This window comes from Emydura macquarii, unplaced genomic scaffold, assembly GCF_026122565.2.
Source record: "Emydura macquarii macquarii isolate MOO-44397 ecotype Brisbane River unplaced genomic scaffold, CSIRO-AGI_Emac_v2 contig_1790, whole genome shotgun sequence".
Taxonomy (NCBI): Eukaryota; Metazoa; Chordata; order Testudines; family Chelidae; genus Emydura; species Emydura macquarii.
The window spans coordinates 22459208-22479226 of NW_027131927.1; the positions used below are offsets into that span (position 1 = coordinate 22459208).

The following is a 20019-nucleotide window of genomic DNA, read 5'->3' on the forward strand; positions in this document are numbered from 1 at the left end:
AAACTGAGCCAAGGAGGTCAAGTGGCTCACCAAAGAGTACAGTGTTCCACTCGGATCACAGTTCTAATTACTGTGATTAAATTGTTCTACAATGATTTGCACTTATTCATTCAATTTCCTTTTAAAAGTTGTTGCTTCAAAACAATTTTAGTTCTATTTCTACTTTGCCTATAATTCTCTATTATACAACGCTCAATCAAATCTTTCTGGGTTTCAGGGTAGTTTACGATAATTTTAGGGACCCAATGCTTCATTTGAATCCTGGCAGCTGGTGTCTCTGTGCTAGTATATGCTTGTGTTTCTTCTTTATTTGAAAAGATCCCATCATGCACATGTAACTAAAAAGTGTTATCAATAGCATCCACACTTCTACAAATAACAAAAAGTGCTTCAAATTCATCAGTTGAATTCAATATCCTTTGTCTGAAGGCATTAAGTATGCAGTTCTTTCTGGAGATCAATTATTTGTTTTTGTTTTTTAAAGGGTTCATTAAAAATTACATAAAAAGGAATAAGATATTATTCTTTTCAATACACTATTTGAAAGCATGGCAAGACCGTACCCAAATCCTTCAAGAGATGTGTCAAATTCAATAAATGCTGGAGTAACTGATGATCCGTGAAGTCTGATATCATGTGGGGTTGTCATGGAAACCAAACACTTCACCCTTGTCAGGGGTACTGTGCTTCCTTCTGCTGGCTTTAGCAGGCTCCTGCTTATTCGGTAGTGGTTATCTTCATGCAGGCTGAATACACTGTCAGAGCCCAGACCCTCCACTGATGTGACCATACTACCTACAGTAGAAGCCAAGAAAAAACAAATATATTGGCAGAAGCAAGCATTTTTTCATTTATTTATACACCTTCCATGCTCCTTTAAATGTAGTATGGGTGTTTAATATTCATCAACACCTCTGTGAAGTGGGCTAATATTATCCTCATTTTAAAGATGATAAACTAAGACAAAGAGATTAAATATCTTGCCCAAGGTCACCAAAATGTTTGTGGCAGAGATGAGCACTGAACCCAGATCACACAAGGCCCTGTCCAGTGCTTCAGCCACAAGTGCACCTTTCTTCCTCTCAGATTTTCTGTTGAAACAGACTTCCTGACGCTTATGTTTTAATACACTCTGGTTTCTTTTGGGTACTGAAAACAAAATAAAATTGTATTTTAAGACAGAATGAATGAAAAAGATACTATTTTCAAAGCTTCTTGAAGTCTTTCCTGAATATATAAGTAACATACTGCTAAAGTAAGTCACAAATACATTTTCTCACTGTATATTGAACAATAATTACTACTGACCTGTAGTTTTTCAAATTATACCAAGATAACAAACTGTGATTCTTACTCCTACTCGTTACTTATTTTAGTCTCTTGAAAATGTTTAGATTATGTATGTGCCAGTCATCCAACAATGCCTAGCACATGCTACCCAAGATAAATTTAAAGCATACCAACGATGTAGACTACACTGAGAATGAATGATGCAGAATAACATTCTCTATTACTTGTCATGTATCATTTAGGATGTGTTGGATGAGTTATTTACAGAAGACATAAGAAAGTATTAATGCCATTGTACAAAACACGGTGAAACCTCATCTGGAATACAGTGTATAATTCTGGTCACCCATGTTCAAGAAAGATGAATTCAAACTGGAACCAGTACAGAGGAAGAACATTAGGATGACCAGGGGAATGGAAAGCTTCTCTTTTGAGAGAAGGATAAAAGAGTTTGGCTTGTTTTGCCTACCAAAATGAATGCTGGGAGGGGATATGTTGCTTCTTATAAATACAATAAAGAGCTATTTCAGATAAAGGACAATGTTGGCAGAAGAACAAATGGGTATAAATTGACCATGAATAAATTTAAACTGAAAATTAGAAGAAGGTCTCTAACCATCAGAAGAGTGGGCTCTGGAACAATTCCCTGAGGAAAATTGGGGGTAGACTACCTAACTAGATTTAAAATGGAGCTTTATATATTTATGAATGGGATTATATGACATGGTGACCTGAAATGGGGGAGAGGGAGTAGACTCGATGACCCAGAATGTTCCTCTAGTCCTATGCCAAAGACAATGAATTGTAAACAATTTATGTTCCTGCACTTCCAATCCATTAAAAAGATACACCACCAATCTTAAAACTGAATTGTAATTAATTTGAGGTACCCTGCCAATTTTTGTGGATTTTCAAATCACACTTTTTAAAAAACAAATTGTTCTTAATGTTGCCCCCCTCCCTTTTGCCATTTGAAAGACCTGCAAGCAGAGAGAAGCTGACAATGGCTTTTATCCTGCAGTTATACTAGTATACATCTTTATAATTGTACAGAGTCCCACTGAAGCAATGGGACCTGTTCCAGGGATCTGAGTTAGTGCACCAATTGTGTGGCTGGAGCCCAAGCAGTTAGGCAGCAGAAATGGTGAAAGGTGATGATACACATAGGTCTGTCACAAATGCACAAAGTATGCACTGATAATATCTTTCTCTTAACTTTGAGCTATTGTAATCTTACTCGCTATTTGTAAAGATAAAATTAAAAATTGGAGACAAGTGATCGTTAAGTAGATAGTGTCCCTTTAAAGTTATATAGTCCTTGCTAGGTTTATTTATTTATTTAGGTTAAGTGGCAACAGGCCACATTGTTGCTAAGAAATGTTGTGAAGATAATGCTTTTTTCTTACAACTGAATTGCTAGTTTTCCCTTTAGATTTTTTTTTTATTTACTAGCAAATCGTTTACATTATTTATTTCATTTTCTTTCAAAATATGTCTTAATGTCTCTCTGGAAGTATATCTAATCAAAATTTATAGGTAAAAATCAGATTTGCTGAGGTACACCCATTACATATATTTCTGATGTTTGAACACTTACTTCTCATCTCTGGTTCATAGCTTAATGAGCTGGGTTTGTGCACTCGATACTGTTTCAACAGCTTTTTGTCCCAAGCTCCACAATTCAAAGGATTTGCCAAACGTAAAAATTCCCTAGTTAAGAAAGACAAAGAAATTATACAAAGCAAGTTGCTTACTTGTTTTCATTTTAAAAGTCTGCAACCAAACACAAAACAGAAAACATTAAATTTTAATTTAAACATTTAAATAAAGTATGAATTTCAAAAGGATAGGAACCAAAAATATTTTGATTCAAAACTATTTTTATTTTTAATTAACTATTGCATACACAACATATATATACATATATGTGGTGGTAAATTCATTCATTAGCACAAAAAGTTATAATTTCTGGTTATCTGTGATACGGTATTTTGTCATAAGCCATTAAATATTGTTGGATAATCAGACTGCTAGAAAATACAGTAGTATATACATATATTGTAGTCTTTAAAGTAAGTAGACTAGGGAATATTTCCCTCTGATTTCTTTTTTTCTTTGTTTAGTGAAATTATAGCTCATTATACCCCGAAGATTGAAGTCACTTGTTCCTTTTCCAGAACAGTACAGTATGGACTGCACATTTTATCACCAATGTGCCTCAGTGTTGACAAAGGACCACCTCAAGCAGATGAGAGTGTAGTTCAGTTTGCAGGCCAATTTACATCCTCCGTCCCTCTGTTGAGGCTACCAACAAATGTACCAATTGAACTGATGGTTTCTTATGTAGATACGCATCACTAAAAACTGGACTGACATTACCTATCTCCTCTTACAGCCAATTAACTATCAGGTTGTAAACCAGTTAATCTGGGTGAGATCTGAATAGGCAATCCAGCAGGAAAAAGTTCCATATGTCATTTCGAGCAATCTAGTTAACTGTGTAATTTACTGTTTCAATACCGCAGGCACTACTCAATCTATCCAAGATACTGTTCATGCCCTGCTTCGTAATAAAAGTATCAAACTCTTTTCTATTGATGGTTTAGCCCTACTCCACACTACAAATTTATGCCTGTATAACTATGTCACTCAGGAATGTGGAAAATCCACACCCTGAGCAACACAGTTATATCAACCCAACTCCCAGTGTGGACAGTGCCATGGGAGGGCTTCTCCCGTCAACATAGCTATTTCTTCTCAGGGAGGTGGAATACTTACATGGTGACACTCTCCTGTCAGCACAGGCAGTGTCTTCACTAAGTGCTACTGCTCTGTAAGTGTAGACAAGCCCTAAGAAAGGTATACTAGTGCCCCTGCATTAATATGAAGGAGGAATAAAACTAACTTTAAATTGTAGCAATCAGAGTGCATTCTGTTAAAAACAAGAAATGTCAATGACCAAAGTGAGGTCATCAGCCTTTCAATGTGTTTTATTTTTCTCTCAGAAACTGTGTAATTACTGTATAGCAAATCTATTTTCACTAAGACCATAAAATGTCAATACACTATAGTAGTAAACCAGCATAAAAAAACCCACAGATGAGGTGTGTTTTCAACATTTCTCCTTTTAGGTGCCTTCCCCCCCCGTACATAAACTGAAATAAAGAGCTAAAGAAAAGGGAAGGTCTTAGTCTTGTCTAGCTTAAGTTACTTCTTATTATTTAGAAAGTCTATAAAGAATCTTCTGTAGCAGTGCTACTTCTTTTTGGTTCTTTTTACATTTTAACTGAGTTCCTCTTCCCTGCCAGCCAAACAAAAAGCTGCAGAGACATGTATTTTGATAGTATAATTTAAAAATATCAGGAAGGCAGCTTTAAGTCAAATCTGAACATAAAAAAAAATATTTCCAAGGTAACATTTTTATTAACAGCAGCAAGACAAACTATATTAAAAAATTGTTATGCAAAGTAAGACTATATCCAATAGGTCATCTAGATCAAACACAGTCAGCTATTTTTCTAAGACTTTACTAAGAAATAAAAGTTGTTGAAACTGACCAGCCAATTACACACCAAACTTTTTGATAGATCTGACCCACCCAATGTGAAAATCAGTGACCTGAAAAAAATCTCATTCTGACCTCAACACCATTGGCTCCAATGCCTGAGAGGCCAGTCTTTCAAACATTCTCTGGAGTGGGGGGTGCAATGAATGGTCCTCATCAGCAAGAGCTGCACTACATCTCTGTAGAAGTCGTGCATGGAGTCCAGCTTCACACATGACTTGCTGGTTTCTTTCTGTATGCACCAGAGATTGCAATATGTTGGCCACTGCAAGCTGAAGATCCAGTGCATGCTGCAAAATACAAATAAAGTAATAAATAAATGAAAATACACATACAACAGAAAGGAAATCATAAGTACAGGATGTTCTGTAATGAAGTTTTAAAAATGAGAAAAAAAAATAATCTAATTTAAGCATTGTTTGCTTTCTCTTTGAAACAGTACAAATAAATTGAACTGTGGATTCATTTGAACGCTGACAAGGAAATTTGGTAGGGTACACCTGATAAAAATAATCTCTACTTTAAATGGAAGTGAGCAGACTTGGAAATATGTTCAACTTGCTTAAAAGTTGCATCCTGATCAGCTCTAAGCTATTGCCAAAACCATCTTCCCCACATCATCCTCTGTAATAATCTTTGTGATGTATGCAGCACATATGTCACTACAACCATGAACAGAAAAAACTTCCAAGCTCATCATTTATAAAGAGAAAAAGCAGCAAAATGTTGTTATAGCTTTGTATGCCTGAAAGTTTTTGGAGCTTAATTTTGATAAACAAGGATCCACGGGGAAGATACCTGAACTGAAATCTGTTTCAAATAGTTAGCAAAAATATAAAATAAATCCTGTTTAGTCAGATGAGGAATATATACAAGTATAAAATATTTTGTTTTAATACTTTCCCTGCTAAACTTAAAGATACCCATAGCTGTTTCTAATGGAACATGACAAAAAAGTTGCCATACTGGCTTAGGTGACTAGTCTAGCCAGCCTAGAGTACCAGCCCTGCCTCCAGCAGTATACAGTATCTGATGCTTCAGAGAGGAAAGCAAAAAATTCATAACACTTGCCACACTTTTATTTTATGAGATTGAATAAAAAAGAAGTAAAAGAGGTCTAGAACCCAAAATGCTTTATCCTGGAGAGGGGCCTTTTTTATGTAAGCAATTATTTATGATGCTCCTTCTACTCCACTGTATTGATTACTTGAGTTTTATAAATGCAAGTATAATAAAAGGACAAATAAAACTCTTAAAATACCATAAGCTTTTGCTATATTAACAAAACAACATGTATTTGGTCTATTATCTGAATCGTACTACACCAAAAGCATGAGTAAAATAATCTTTCTAACAAACAGCCATATATTACTTTTACTAATAAGGATTTTTTTTCACCGTTTTTAGAAATAAAAAGCTTGAAAAAGTGCTAGGTTAACAGGTTTGGAGATAGAAGTCCTCTTACATAACCACTAGAATGTGGACAGCAATGGCAGCAGCTGTGCAAGCTTCCTCACACTGCCCTTCCAAAGTCCTTCATTCACCCTGACCTGAAGAAACCACTTCTAGGGATAAGTCAGAGAGGAGGAGGGTAAAAACATTGTACAGTGTCTATGCACATTTTCTTGAACTCTCTGCTAGTTCTTCCAGTAAGGATGACAATTAGTGTTACTTATGCTAGTCTAATTAGTTAGTCTAATGATGTAGTCACTACCCTTTGCAACCTACTCTACAACTAGCACATCTTATGGGGCACTAACCCACCTCCAGATATTAACTTAGATTTAACAATATCTTCCTTTAATTCACTAAAATCTAAAGTAGATTTCAGCTAGCAACATACAGATAGGAGACACTGTATACCTTTACTATCCATTCCCCTACTCAGATTCAATATTAAGGACTACAGCTTTTTTGCTTACTTCTGAGTGTGCAGTTGACCCAACAGAAGCTAGAAGATCGAGCATGGCAAGCATAGCCCCAGGGTGGATGATGACAGCATCAGAGCTTTGCAGCAACGTGGGTCCTGTGTGGAGCTTCAAATCAGCTATGTTTCTGGGAGGGTACACAGGAGGAGTTGAAACAGAATGATATACATGCCTACAGGGACAAGAGGAAACAGATCTTTGATTATATCCATTAACTATTAGCTCTGTACTTTTCTATGAACTATTATAACATTGAACTTGTACATAGAAAATTCCGATTAAGCATGCCAGATGCTTTCCTCTTCTCAAATCACAAGTACATATTCTTCCAGGACTAGTGGGGAGAATTGCACTTCCATAATATGCTCCAGCTCAGTAATGCCACTTCCCATTAAAAACGAGATAATACATCTCTGGGAAAATGTATTTCCTCAAAAAAAATTTGATTTCCTTTAACATATCAGAGTAGAATACAATGCACACAATAGTATAAACAATCCCTATATAGTGTTTAGACAAATGTTTGGGGAAAATTCAATTTTCATCATCCCTTGCCCAATTTCTCCTCTGTAATGGCTGCTTTGAAAACTCATTATTAAGAAATTGGAGGCTCTCTAAACAATTAACTGCCAAGATTAGGAAGTTTGTTCCACTGTATACTCAGACCAGTAACCCCTATGTTCTCACTCTCCCAATGAGTTCCTCTCAGCAACATTAACATTACATGGAGTTTTGTAATCCAAGAGTAGGTTCAGCATGTCAACAATAGAGAACAGATGCTTTGAAAGCACTGATTTAGAAGCAACTACTTGTATCTATAACCCCATACACACATTGCATTCCAATGAGATTCTCAGCAGTATCAGTCTGATGCCATACTTCTGTCGCCAAGACTATTGCAGATTCAGCAGTATGAGCACTAGGGCAGTTTAGAGAACAGATGCTCTGAACGCAATAATTTAGATACTAATATTGTTCATGTGGGGCTTGTTTTCTTGAAAAGACTGATATTAGAAAAAATATGCAGCATATTTGTAGTATATGTTCATCTTCAGGTAGAATGTGTGCACAAAGCATAAATATTAGGTAACAATCTCTTTGCAGGTCACATATTCCCTAGTGCTTTACAGATATCTAAGAAGCCCATGAAAAAAGGATTCTTAGATATTTTCAATACTACGTAACATTATCTGAGGAGATGTGTTCTTGCTCCCTCCTTTCTGGGAGACTATCTATATATGTTCTAAAAGCTTGATTCTTAATATGTAGACTTGAGCCAGCAACAAAGAAAACAAGGTTACTTACCAGTAAGTGCTGTTCTTCGAGATGTGTTGCTCATGTCCATTCCACTATAGGTGCACACCTCTGTGCATGATGACCCTGAACTTTTTTCCCCCTCAGCAGAGCCCGTAGGGCTGGCTCCAGCATCCCCTGGAGCCCCACGCATATGCTATGGTATATGAGGCGCTGCCGGCCCTACGCCCCCTCAGTCTCTTCTTTCTGCCAACTCCGGCAGCGGGGACGGGGGATGGGTTGTGGAATTGACCAGAGCAACACATCTCGAAGAACAGCAGTTACTGGTAAGTAACCTTGTTTTCTTCTTCGAGTGCTTGCTCATGTCCATTCCACTATAGGTGACTAACAAGCAATACCTTTGGAGGTGGGCCAGAGTTACCAGTGAGCTGCCCTCAGTACTGCTCTGCCAAATCCCGCGACCTCTCTCGCCTACTGGACAATGGCATTGTGGGACATGAAGATATGCACCGATGACCAGATGGCGGCTTTGCAGATGTCCTGCATGTGCACTCTCTACAGGAAGGCTGCAGATGAGGCTTGAGATCTGGTTGAGTGCGCTGTGATGGTTCCCGGGAGCAGCACCCTTGCCTGCTCGTAGCAGAACTTGATGATGCATGATGTAATCCACGAGGAGATGAGCTGGGTGAAGACAGGTAACCCTTTCATCCGGTCAGCCACTGTGAGGAAAAGCTGCGTCGATTTCCAGAATGGCTTTGTACGCTCAATGTAGAAGGCCAGGACTTGTCTCACATCCATAGTGCCATCTCCTCTCCTCCTCTGAACCATGAGACTTGGGAAAAAACGTGGGGAGAAAAATATCCTGAATACAATGAAATTGGGAAATCATCTTGGGCAGGAATGCCGGACGCGGCCTCAATTGAACCTTGTCCTTATAGAATACTTTATGAGGGGACTCAGAGGTCAAGGCCCTAATATTGGAGACCCTCCTGGCTGAGGAAATGGCCACCAGGAAGGCTACCTTCCATGAAAGCATGAGCAGAGGGCATGAAGGCATGGGTTCCAAGGGGGGCCCCGTGAGTCTCGAGAGGACCAGGTTGAGATCCCAGGGAGGCACCAGGTCACGGACCTGCAGATAAAACCTCTCCACCCCCTTGAGGAACCTGACCGACATGGGATGGGAGGAACAGTGTTCTCCCCTCTAGCGGCTGATGGAAGGCCAAAATGGCCACCAGGTGAACCTTCAACGAGGCCAGGGCCAGACCCTGGAGCTTGAGCAGGTACTCCAGGATCGCCTGTATAAGCGAGAGACTGGGTGGGATACCCCGAGACTCTGCCCAACAGGTAAACTACCTCCACTTAGCTCGATACATGACCTGTGTATAAGGCTTCCAGCTGCTGAACAGGACTCGCTGGGCCTGCACCAAACAGGCTCTCTCCCTCCGTCAGCCACAGAGCCTCCAAGCCATGAAGTGCAGGTAAGGGTGCAACAGGCAACCATGGTCCTGGGATAAAAAGGTCGTGCTGCCTTGGGAGCTCCAGGGGCAGGGCAATCGAAAGGTCCAGCAGCATGATGAACCAGTGCTGCCTCGGCCAAGCTGGAGCGATCAGTATAATGTTTGCTCTGTTCCTCTTGATTTGCAGCAGGACCTTGGGCAGGAGCGGAATGGGCAGGAATGCGTACATGAGGTTCCCCGTCCAATCCATGAGGAACATGTCAGAAATCGACCCGGTCTCTCGACCCTGGAGAGAGCAGAACCTCGGACACTTCTTGTTCCAGGCCGACATGAATAGGTCCACTTGAGGAAAGCCCCACTTCCGGAAAATCATAGATGCCACCTCTGAGTGTAGCGACCAGTCGTGGGGGGGTAGAAACAACCTGCTGAGGCGATCCGCCTCGTCGTGCCTCACTCCCGGAAGGTGAGAAGAGGTCAAGTGTAGATCGTGCCCCAAGGCAAAGTCCCACAGACTTTGCTTCCTTGCAGAGGGCTGAAGAGCGCACTCTCCCCCCTGCCTGTTTATGTAAAACATGGCTGCAGTGTTGTCCATCATCACCTGCACCACCCTGCCTGTCAGGAATCGGAGGAACGCCCTGCACACTAGAAGAATAGCCTCAGAAGAACACCCTTCAGCAATGCCCGGGGAGTCCGCCACCAGTCTTGGGAGACTAAGACAGGCGGGGGAACTGTGACCACCTGGTCTAGTGAGTGTCTGCTCAGAACATATACTGAGACTAACCCTGCCTGACATGGTCTGAGTCTCAGGCGAGCAAGTCTCACTACATACATGCAGGACGCCATGTGATCTAACACCTGCAGGCAGTGCCTGCCTGTTGTCATGGGGCGTCGGTGCAGCTGGGAGATGATAGAAACAATCGCCTCGAAGTGTGGCTGAGGCAGGAAGCTCTGGCCTGGGAAGCGTCCAGGGTAGCCCCAATGAACTCTATTCGTTGCACTGGGGTTAATGTGGACTTCTGTTCGTTTATGACTAACCCCAGCCTACGACACATGGAGCAACTGATGGTCATGCTGTCCTGCACTTGGGATCTGGACCTGCCTCTCAACAACCAATTGTCCAGGTTAAAAAGAATTTGCCACCCTTTCAGCTCAGGTTGGCAGCTACTACTGCTATGTACTTGGTGAACACCCTCAGAGCCGAAGATAGGCCAAAGGGCAGGGCTGTAAACTGGTAGTGGGAGCCAGCCACCATGAAGCCAAGAAAGCGCCTGTGGCTGGGGAAGATAGATATATGAAAATATGATTCCTTGAGATCGAGGACAGCGTACCAGTCTCCTGGATCCAGGGAAGGGATTATGGCATATTTGATTAGATGACACAGGCCTTCACCTTGGGGATGAGGAAGTACCTGAAATAGAACCCTTTCCCCCTTCTGCCTTGAGGGACCGTTTCAACCACTCCCAGATTGAGGAGGGTGCCCACCTCCTGTAAGAGGAGTTGCTCGTGACAGGGGTCCCTGAAGAGGGAGGAAGGGGGAGGGTTGCTGGGGGGGTAGATGTAAATTGCAGGGAATAGCCCCACGAGGCTAGCCCAAGGACCCAACAGACCAAAGTGAATTTGGTCCCTTCGGGGTAGAGGAGCCTTAGCCTCTTTAGGAATGGGAGGGATGGATCCAGGAGAACAGTCAGAACACCACCCTTGGGCACACCATAAAAATTGTCTCCTTTGGTTGCCCGACCTCCTGGGGGGGCCCTTGCTGGGGAGCGGAGGACGAGCTAGGGGGCTGATTCCCTGTTCCAAACCCCCTATTTCTGACCCATTGTCCGTAGGATTGGAAAGGTCGGGGCTGAAACGTTAGCTGCTGCTGCACCTGGGGGCATGACTGACGCCTAGAAAACTGGGGCATATAAAGTCCCAGGGAGCAAAGAGTGGCCCTGGAGTCATTCAGACCGTGTAACTTCACATCAGTCTGGTCCGAAAATAAGGCCGACCCATCAAAGTGGAGGTCCTGGATGAACTGTTGCACCTCCTGGGACAGCCCCGAGGACTGCAACCACGAGCACCTTCGCATACAAATGGCGGAAGCTATAGCCCTGCCCGCCGTGTAAGCAGCATCCTAGGACGTCTGGAGCGCTGCTCTAGCTACCACGGTTCCCTCCTCCACGATGGTGTTGAAGTCTGCAGCCTGGTCCTGGGGCAGGACCTTAGCGAACCGTCTGAGGGAGTCCCACAGGTTGAAGTTATACCTGCCCAGGAGAGCCTGCTGGTTGGCAATCCTAAACTGAAGGCTTGCTGATGAATAAATCTTTCTCCCAAACAAATCCAGCTTCTTATTGTCCTTGTTCTTGGGGGTCAACCCTGGCTGATTCTGCCTATCCTGCTGGTTCGCAGAGTCTACCACCAGGGTTCCTAGGGTGGGGTGGGTGAACAAATACTCAAACCCCTTGGCTTGGATGTAATATTTCTTCTCGGCCGCCTTTGACATCGGCGTGACTGAGGAAGGGGTTTACCACAGGGCCTGCACAATCTTAAGGACCCCTTCATGGACTAGGAGGGCCACTCTAGTTGGGGCAGCCACCACCAGCACATTAAAAAGGCTATCTGCAGCCTCTTTTAGCTCCTCCATCTCCAGCCCCAAGTTGGAGGCAATGCTTTTGAGCAGCTCCTGGTGCGCCCTGAAATTGTCCAGTGGCGCAGAGTGGTCCTGCGAGACTGCCTCATCAGGTGAGGAGGAGGAGGACTGCAGTGGTGCAGTCTGCAGGTGTGCCACTGCCTGGCGAATGGTTATACCCGGTGAAGTTCTCTCCTGGGGTCCAACTCCTCATCTGAGGAATGATGCTGATGGGCCTTCTCCTGTACAGAAGGCACGAACTGCACCCCGATGATTTAATGGATTGGGGCCCAAGTCCCACCTGGATATCCCATGGTACCTAATAAGACCACTGTTGCAGCCACTGTCCCTGGGGCCAGCCTGGGGCTAACTGCACCATGGGCTCTGGCACTTTATGGAGGTCTCGACTTGCCCGATGACTGTCCCCTCTGGGAGATCCCGAAGCATCATCGGAGTTAGAAGTCCTGGACCTGCGATACTGTGTCTGTCCCAGGTCACGGGCACCTTTCCATGCCGGGGACCTCCCGCTTGACGCCTTCAACCTCGAGGACAATGAGGGCTGCCTCCGTTGCCACGAGCAGTGTCACACTCCGAAGAGCTAGAAGTACCAGAGCATCATCTCAGTACCAACGATTTCCAACGCCACTTGCCTTGCGGCTCTGTAGAAAACTTTGGTGATCGAGGTCGACATCATCCCGAACTCCTTGGTACCGAACCAGACCGGGTTATGCACCGCCTTGGTGTGGGTGAACTCTGCAGTGCCGGGTCTTCCTCCGATGACTGGGTTCCACGCTGCCTCGGTACAGGTGAACTCATCGGTGCCCGGTCCTCCGACGATGAGGACCGGGTCTTGCGCTTCCTGGGTGTGGGTGAACTCATCGGTGTGGGAACAGGTGGACTGGATAATCCAATAGGTGGTGTTTTCCAACTCTATTTTATGCTTCAATACAAGCCTTCCTGTTAAGGATATAACAGGAATATAAGGATATAATTTTGCTGCCTCCACTTAAATTTTGTCTTCAGAACAGTCTTCAAAAAGAGCTTTTTGTCATTTTTTTCTTGAAATGTGAGCCTTTAAAATTGCTAGCACTTTGACTCCTTAGTCCCTATTTATGAAAGCTATGATATATTTCTTTGTATTTTACAAATTAATCCAGTAATTTTACGGGAAGGTTAAAAATTAGTTCAAACATGAATCCCTCCCAAGAAGTTTTGAATGCTGTCCAAAGCACTCTTGAAAATGTTTTCACAAATTGTGCTCGACTCCAACCACCATTTTTTGAAAACATGGATTTTTGGTATGGCCAAGACCCAAAATACGTTATTTCAGGGTATTTTCTTATTAGATTATGTTTAAAATGGCTGGCAGTTTTATCATGCGAAAGTTATTAACCTAATACTTTTCTCCCTGGTTTAGTACATGTCTCAAAACATGGATGATTTTTTGAGGTTAGATATATGGATAATTTCTTAGCAGACAACTTTTTTCTGCTTAGTAAAAAAAGTCCTGCTTCTTTAAAGCAAACACTTGTAAATCTCAAGTGTCAGAGTTTACAGGCATTTAATTTTTTAATGACTAGAAGTCCACATATTTAATGGGGTTATGTTAAGACTTTTTGACAAGTATTTCAGAAGGATCCACAACTAACCTCCAACAACAGAGTAACTTAAAAAAATAATTTTCCAGAGTTTCAACTTGCCTTGAAATTGTTCCTTACAACTTTTTCATATTCTCTGCCTGTCAAGACCATTCTTTTATTGTTGCTGTTGTCGTCATTTATATTACAATAACGCCTGGAGGAGCTAGTCAGGATCAGACCCATCATGCTAGGTAATGTATAAACACAAAGATATGACCTCTGCCTCCAAGAGCTTACTGTCTAAGATGACATTCAAGTTTATAGAGAAAGGGACACAAACAAACACATACAATTTTATTCTTTGTATTACAGAGAGCATGAACTATCCCCATCTGACCCCAAACTAGCCATTATTAAAGCCATTTCCAAGTTCAGGTCTGGTTAACATATTCAGATGTTTCTTTTCAGTTCTCTCTACAATGTATTCCTGTTTCCAGAAGGCTACCAACTTCCAGTTTAAGAATACTTATTAGAATAGAAAGACAAGTTAGATCTCAGAAAAAACGCTACCAAGGTATTCACTAAATGTAGTGGCTCCCTCCCCTATTTCACCTCCAGAATCTTCGGTACATTACATCTACCTATGCCTAGTACATATTTTTTTATACTGGCCCTTCCAGAGAGAAGAAAAGAAAAAGACAATTAGAAAAGATAAGGTAAACAAAGAAAATCCACAGGTCTTTCTAGAGAGAGACACGACTGAATAAAGTCCAACTCAAACTTCGTTATAATTAAACCCAGTAGCTTGTGTGTCAATGGAGATAACCATAGAATGATAGAAATGCAGGCCTGAAAGGGACCTCAAGTGGTCATGCAGACCAGTTGCTTGCTCTGATGCAGGACCACGTATACCTAGACCATTTCTGACAGGTGTTTGTCTAATCTGTTCTTAAAAGCCTCCAATGAGGGGGGAATGCCACAACCTTCTTTGGAAGCCTAATCCAGTGTTTAACAATCTTATAGTTAGAAAGTTTTTCTCAACAGATTTACCTAAATTGAGTAGCATTTGCTGGTGATATACACTGTAGAATTCTGTATCAGAATGATTGTTATCCAAAAGTTTTCTAAGTTAATGGATAAAAACTATTTTTAATGAAAGGTACGCTCCCTTTTCTATTTGTTTTTGGATCAGGGTGGTAAGTCAGAAAGTACTGCATAGATCTAGCATCTTCTTGAATGAGATGACAGCTCAGATAATGTCCAGTCAGCTCTCTTACTTCTTCTGAAATTTCCAGAAATCAAACTAGCATTAAAGCAATAATGGATGATCTAATCATACAGATGGCTGAAAGCACAGTACTTCTATGGTACATAAAAACAACTGTGTATTGTAACAAAACGTTGACTAGACAAGTTATCTGTATTCCGTTTATACAAACAACAGTATTTAGATGGCAACATCTTTCAGGTAAACAGAAGGCTGAAAATTAGTGCACTGAATGTTTGTATATTAGAGATCTTAAAATCTGTATATACATATAACTTTTAGATATTTTTGTACATAGATTGCAAATAATACATTTCTTTTGTTCATATAACACGATACTGTGTGCTTGTTAGCTTGCTAACATAGGAGATAAGTTATCTAAATTAGATAGCAGAATAACAAATTATGGCAGGTGGGAGATCAGTGCAGGAAAAAGGAAATATAACAAAAGAAAACAAGAGGAGAGAGAATACTGCTTTTGGAAAAGCATTTTGGCTGATATTTTCAACAAACAGAAGTCTAAATTTAGGCTCCTAATTAAAGAATTTGATTTTAAAAAATGGTGAGATCTCATCAGCCGACATTGAAGTCAATCAGAGTGAGGTGCTTGGGAAAAATTGGGCAGATGCCTAAATAGACTTTTTGAGAAACTTGGCTTTTATGTTTAATTATTTGTACCTATGTTTTATATAAGTTGTTTTGTAAATTCTATAAATTAACTCAAGATTATATTAATACTCTATGTGAAACTTTTCTTAACTTGTTTGTCAGAATATACATAACAACAGAAAGACATAATTTGTTTACAATTCAAGCAGCTATAGAAAATGCATTTAGTTCCTCTTAACAAGTATCTTTAATATTAATAGTCAGCCAAACAGAATGATCTGATAGATTGAATAGCCTATCCTGATGCTTCTATTTTGTAAAACCAACAACTAACAATTATGTAGTCTTGTACAATGAAACATGCAAAGAACTGCTGCACTTTCACATTTGGAAGATTTAAAAAGCTTAACATATTTTTAAAAATTAATATTTTGTGCCAACTACCAAGCTTGTACCGCCTTAGTCATCATTCTCTGGTGTCAGCTGCTCTTAAAAGCTTATGTTTGGCAGGCACTAAATGCATTCTATTGGCAAGATTGTGTCTTTTGCATATCTATGTATTTCAAAAAATCAGTTTATATGAGCAAGTAATGCTATTTACACATAAGATAATATAATGATATAGTCAAGGAAAGTACAATCCAAAGGTATAGGTCAATTTTATGGGCAAAACACTGGAAGATCTCCACAGGAAAGGTCTTTCTTTCAACATGTGCGAGAGGGAAATGAATCTGGCAGCAAACATCAAACATTTCTCTCATCAGCAACAGCTGAGTTTGCTCCTAAATGCTTTAGAATCAGAAACGGAAAGAAATAACAGTTTGAGAGGTGCTAAATTATTTGAGAGGTGCTGGATTATTAGACAAATTCCCTTCCAAACCGATCCCAGAAGAATACCAATGTGTGACTGTGTTACTTCACTTAGCAAGGTGAAAAAAGGGATTTCTGTGGTAATCTCCTTTACTGCAAATATTTCCTTGAAAAGCAGGTTTTAAATGCAGATTTGCTAATTTGTCCATTGCTAAATACTTCAAATTCTGCACATCAGAAAAGACTAAGCATTTTTAAAATAAAAGTATTAGGAAAGAATTAGCTGAGAAAAAGAAAAACAGTGAGGATTTCAAAAACAGACATTCACAGAAATTTGGTAGATTTTGTACTCACCTTTCCAAGCCATTTAACATTCATATGTCAAAACAGTTGTCAGTAGTACATATTCAGACAGGTTTATTATTTTTATTAGTCAGTAATTGTACGTTATAGGAACATCATAACAGTATTGATAACAAAAACAAAAAACAAAAACGAGTCAACTACTTCTTGAGAAATTAGGGGAAACATTATTATTTTGTTTTATTAATTTATCTACTACTGTATTCTCCTTAGAATTAATCCCAGGGAGCTGTGTCTGTACCTCCTACACCATTTCTTATAAAAAGATTTGATTTGTTTTGAAGAGGTGAAAATTAACTGCTTTCAGATCTTAGTCTTCCCTATCTCTGATCCCACATACTTTAGTATTATGCACTAGCAGCATTTTTTAAAAATACTGGTATAAATTTATTTTATTTTACACAGAAGTGTCTATTAGCCACCTTGCTAATTCTTTTAAAACTTGACCACAAGTTGTTTTCCTCAAAGAACAAAGAAAGACAGACAGTACACACCCCTGCACGAAAAGCAGCTTGAGAAAACAGCAACAAGAACACTGGCAAGAGAAACCAGAAGAGAGATCAACTTCTCTTAAAGGATCAGTACCTTTTCCTGGACAAAGCTGGTGTACCCCAAGGAGAGGGGAGAGAAGTCTCATTTGTCAGGCAAGGAGGGACCTGTTCTGCACGACTACAGACAAAACAGACAGGAGTGGGATATAGAGGTTAGAAAAGAAAAGGAGAGGCCAGAAGCTTGTTAGTTTTACAATATCACCAACCAGTAAAAACCTTTAGAGGATTCATCCTCCAGAATCCGCAAGGACAACAAAGAATGCTACTGAGTAACATGCATCAGGTAAAACAAACAGACATGCAAAATATTTTATAGCACCACTCTACAATAACTAGGGGAAACAAATTGTTTTGCTCATTACTCAGCAGGTATGCTAATCTACACAGTCAAACTAGCACATTAAAACATCCTTTAAGGATAATTAGAGCAGGAATTGACAATAGAAGGTCATCTCTGAGCAAGTAAAAATGTTTAATTTGCATTAGATGGCATTACAATAATATCATGAGAATAAACTCTGCAAAAACCTGACCATCAGATGGTTTAAGGAAGAAGGAAAAAGAAGTCTTGATTAAACAGTAATGGAAAAGAAAAGATCATTCGAAAGAAATGCTTTTGCAATGACACTACAGATTTAGTTACCCATCTTTGATTCATTAGATTTCACAACCAGCCAGCATTATAGCATATATTGTATGCATCACCAATTGGTTAATTCAAAAATGTTTCAACTGAATGTTTCAAAGTGATTTGGAGATGAAGTAACTACGTTTTTTTAAGGTAATTTCTTTCCAGATGAAGGGATACAGATTTGTTTTTGCAACATTCAAGGGATGAAGGCATACAGATTTGCACTTTTACAACATTAAAGGCAGTAGGCAAATTTTTCAAAATGGAGAGCTTAAAGTTAGGCTCTTAAAACCATATTTAGACACCTAAAGAATTGCTCTTAATTAAAAAAAATCTGAGCACTTTGCAGCTCCCCACTGACTGTCTGAAATAAATTTGTAATGTAATGATCCAATGACTTATTTTCAGTGTATCCCATCTTGATGACAATCAGAAATTGGTGTGTACTGCAGAGTAGCATATTTATAATTTTATGATATAATGGACAAAGATCAAGTACTTCTGGATAATAAAAACAGTGGATAAACCAACTACCTGTTGATAGGCAGTTTAAACCCATCAAATTCAGTCTTAAACTAAATGTCTCTTTCTTGCTTCATGTTATGACCTAACTCATTCAACATCAGAGGTCATGTTGCACATTGTTGAAAATAGCAATTAGTGAAGATTGCATCTGAGTAGAGGGAAATGTCTTCTCCCACTTTATGCATAGAAAAAAAGACGGAAGTATCAAATCTTGCAAACAACAAATTTATAAACAACTATTTTTAGGGAAAACAAATCATACCTGTCAAAAGAATCTGTGGCTACTTTGTAGAGATAAATGAAGAGTTTACTGCAATGCCTTAGTGTGGGTGCCACAGAGTCCATGGAGATTAGGTCATCCTCCAATAGCCTTTGAAATGGTTGTGTATTTGAAGGGAAGACATTCAAGGGGCTTATTTTTCGTGAGTCTGAGAAGCAGCCAAGCAATCGAACTGCATCTGCCAGCTTTTCATACTGGATCTCTGTTTTGAAGAAATGCGTGTTGGCTGGCTCATAGCGCATTGCTGCAGTCAATGTGCGGAACACAGTATGAAGCAGTTCAAACACTTGATTCTGGTTTACTTTCTCCCAACCATTCTTAGGTGGAGAGCACAAGGATCTTTCCATAGCAACAAGTAAAGATGTGACATACACAAATCCACCGACTTTTCTAAAAACAGTTCTTGAGCGATGACTCTCTCTCAATACTGAGAGCAGGGCCTATGGATATTCAAAAAAGAAAAAAACATTGTTACTAATACCTTATAGCAAAGCATGAGCATTTATTTTCTGATATGCTAGCACAATTATTTATTTGTATTATGGTACTATCTAAAGGCCCCCCAAAAAGATCGACATTTTACGCATCGCACAGACAACTACAACATAAAGTCCCTGCCCAAAGTAGTTTACAAACTAAATAGACAAGATAGACAAAGAATAGAAGAAAGGAAGCATTATCCACCCTCTTTTACAGTTGGGAAATTAAGAGCCAGGATCACACCTGAAGCCTGAGACAGAGTCAGCAATTGAAACAAGAATCCCAGTCCAATGCCTTAATCATAAGATATATGTATCTAAAGCATAAGCTATTGCCTTTGGTATACAGAGACAAAGACAGAAAACACACCCCTTTCATGCTAAGGCATTGTAATTTATTTATCTACAAATAAAACAAACTGGTTGCCAAACTCTGCAGTCATATGTCAACAAAAGATCAGAATGACTTGTCAACTGATGTTATATAATAGTGAGATCTAGATATTTTTACCTTAGAGTTCCCCCATGTGTGTCTCATTGAAGTGTTATGCATAAAGTTGATGACTGAGTGCTGTCAACTATATAACCATATCATTGCCATTAACCACTGTATTTCAATTGTAAAATATTTCACTCAAACTCAAAAAACTCAAATACCAATGTACTCTTCAAACCATCAGTACAATGTCCTAGAGCCCAGGAGATGAACTATTTGCTCTTTATATAGTTTCCCTCAAATTGGTCCAACATTCAGCATAAAACAACTTGGAAAATTTAACCACAGAAACTAAAAGGTAGGAGGGAACACAAACTATAAAA

At 40.1% G+C, this 20019-nt stretch overlaps 1 protein-coding gene across 10 annotated transcripts in view; it reads right to left on the bottom strand.

Annotated features, from left to right (window-relative positions):
• WDFY3 (WD repeat and FYVE domain containing 3) overlaps positions 1-20019 on the bottom strand; it is a 325380-nt gene that overhangs the window by 137240 nt on the left and 168121 nt on the right. For 9 of the 10 annotated variants that reach the window (XM_067557105.1, XM_067557104.1, XM_067557100.1 and 6 more), the window contains 6 exons: positions 18704-19161; positions 17320-17403; positions 6778-6955; positions 4931-5145; positions 2888-3000; positions 564-795 (listed from right to left, as the gene is read on the bottom strand). In XM_067557105.1, the coding sequence (XP_067413206.1) occupies positions 564-795; positions 2888-3000; positions 4931-5145; positions 6778-6955; positions 17320-17403; positions 18704-19161 (1280 nt within the window). The remainder of the gene's footprint in view (positions 1-563; positions 796-2887; positions 3001-4930; positions 5146-6777; positions 6956-17319; positions 17404-18703; positions 19162-20019) is intronic. The other variant, XM_067557103.1, reaches the window with a different exon arrangement.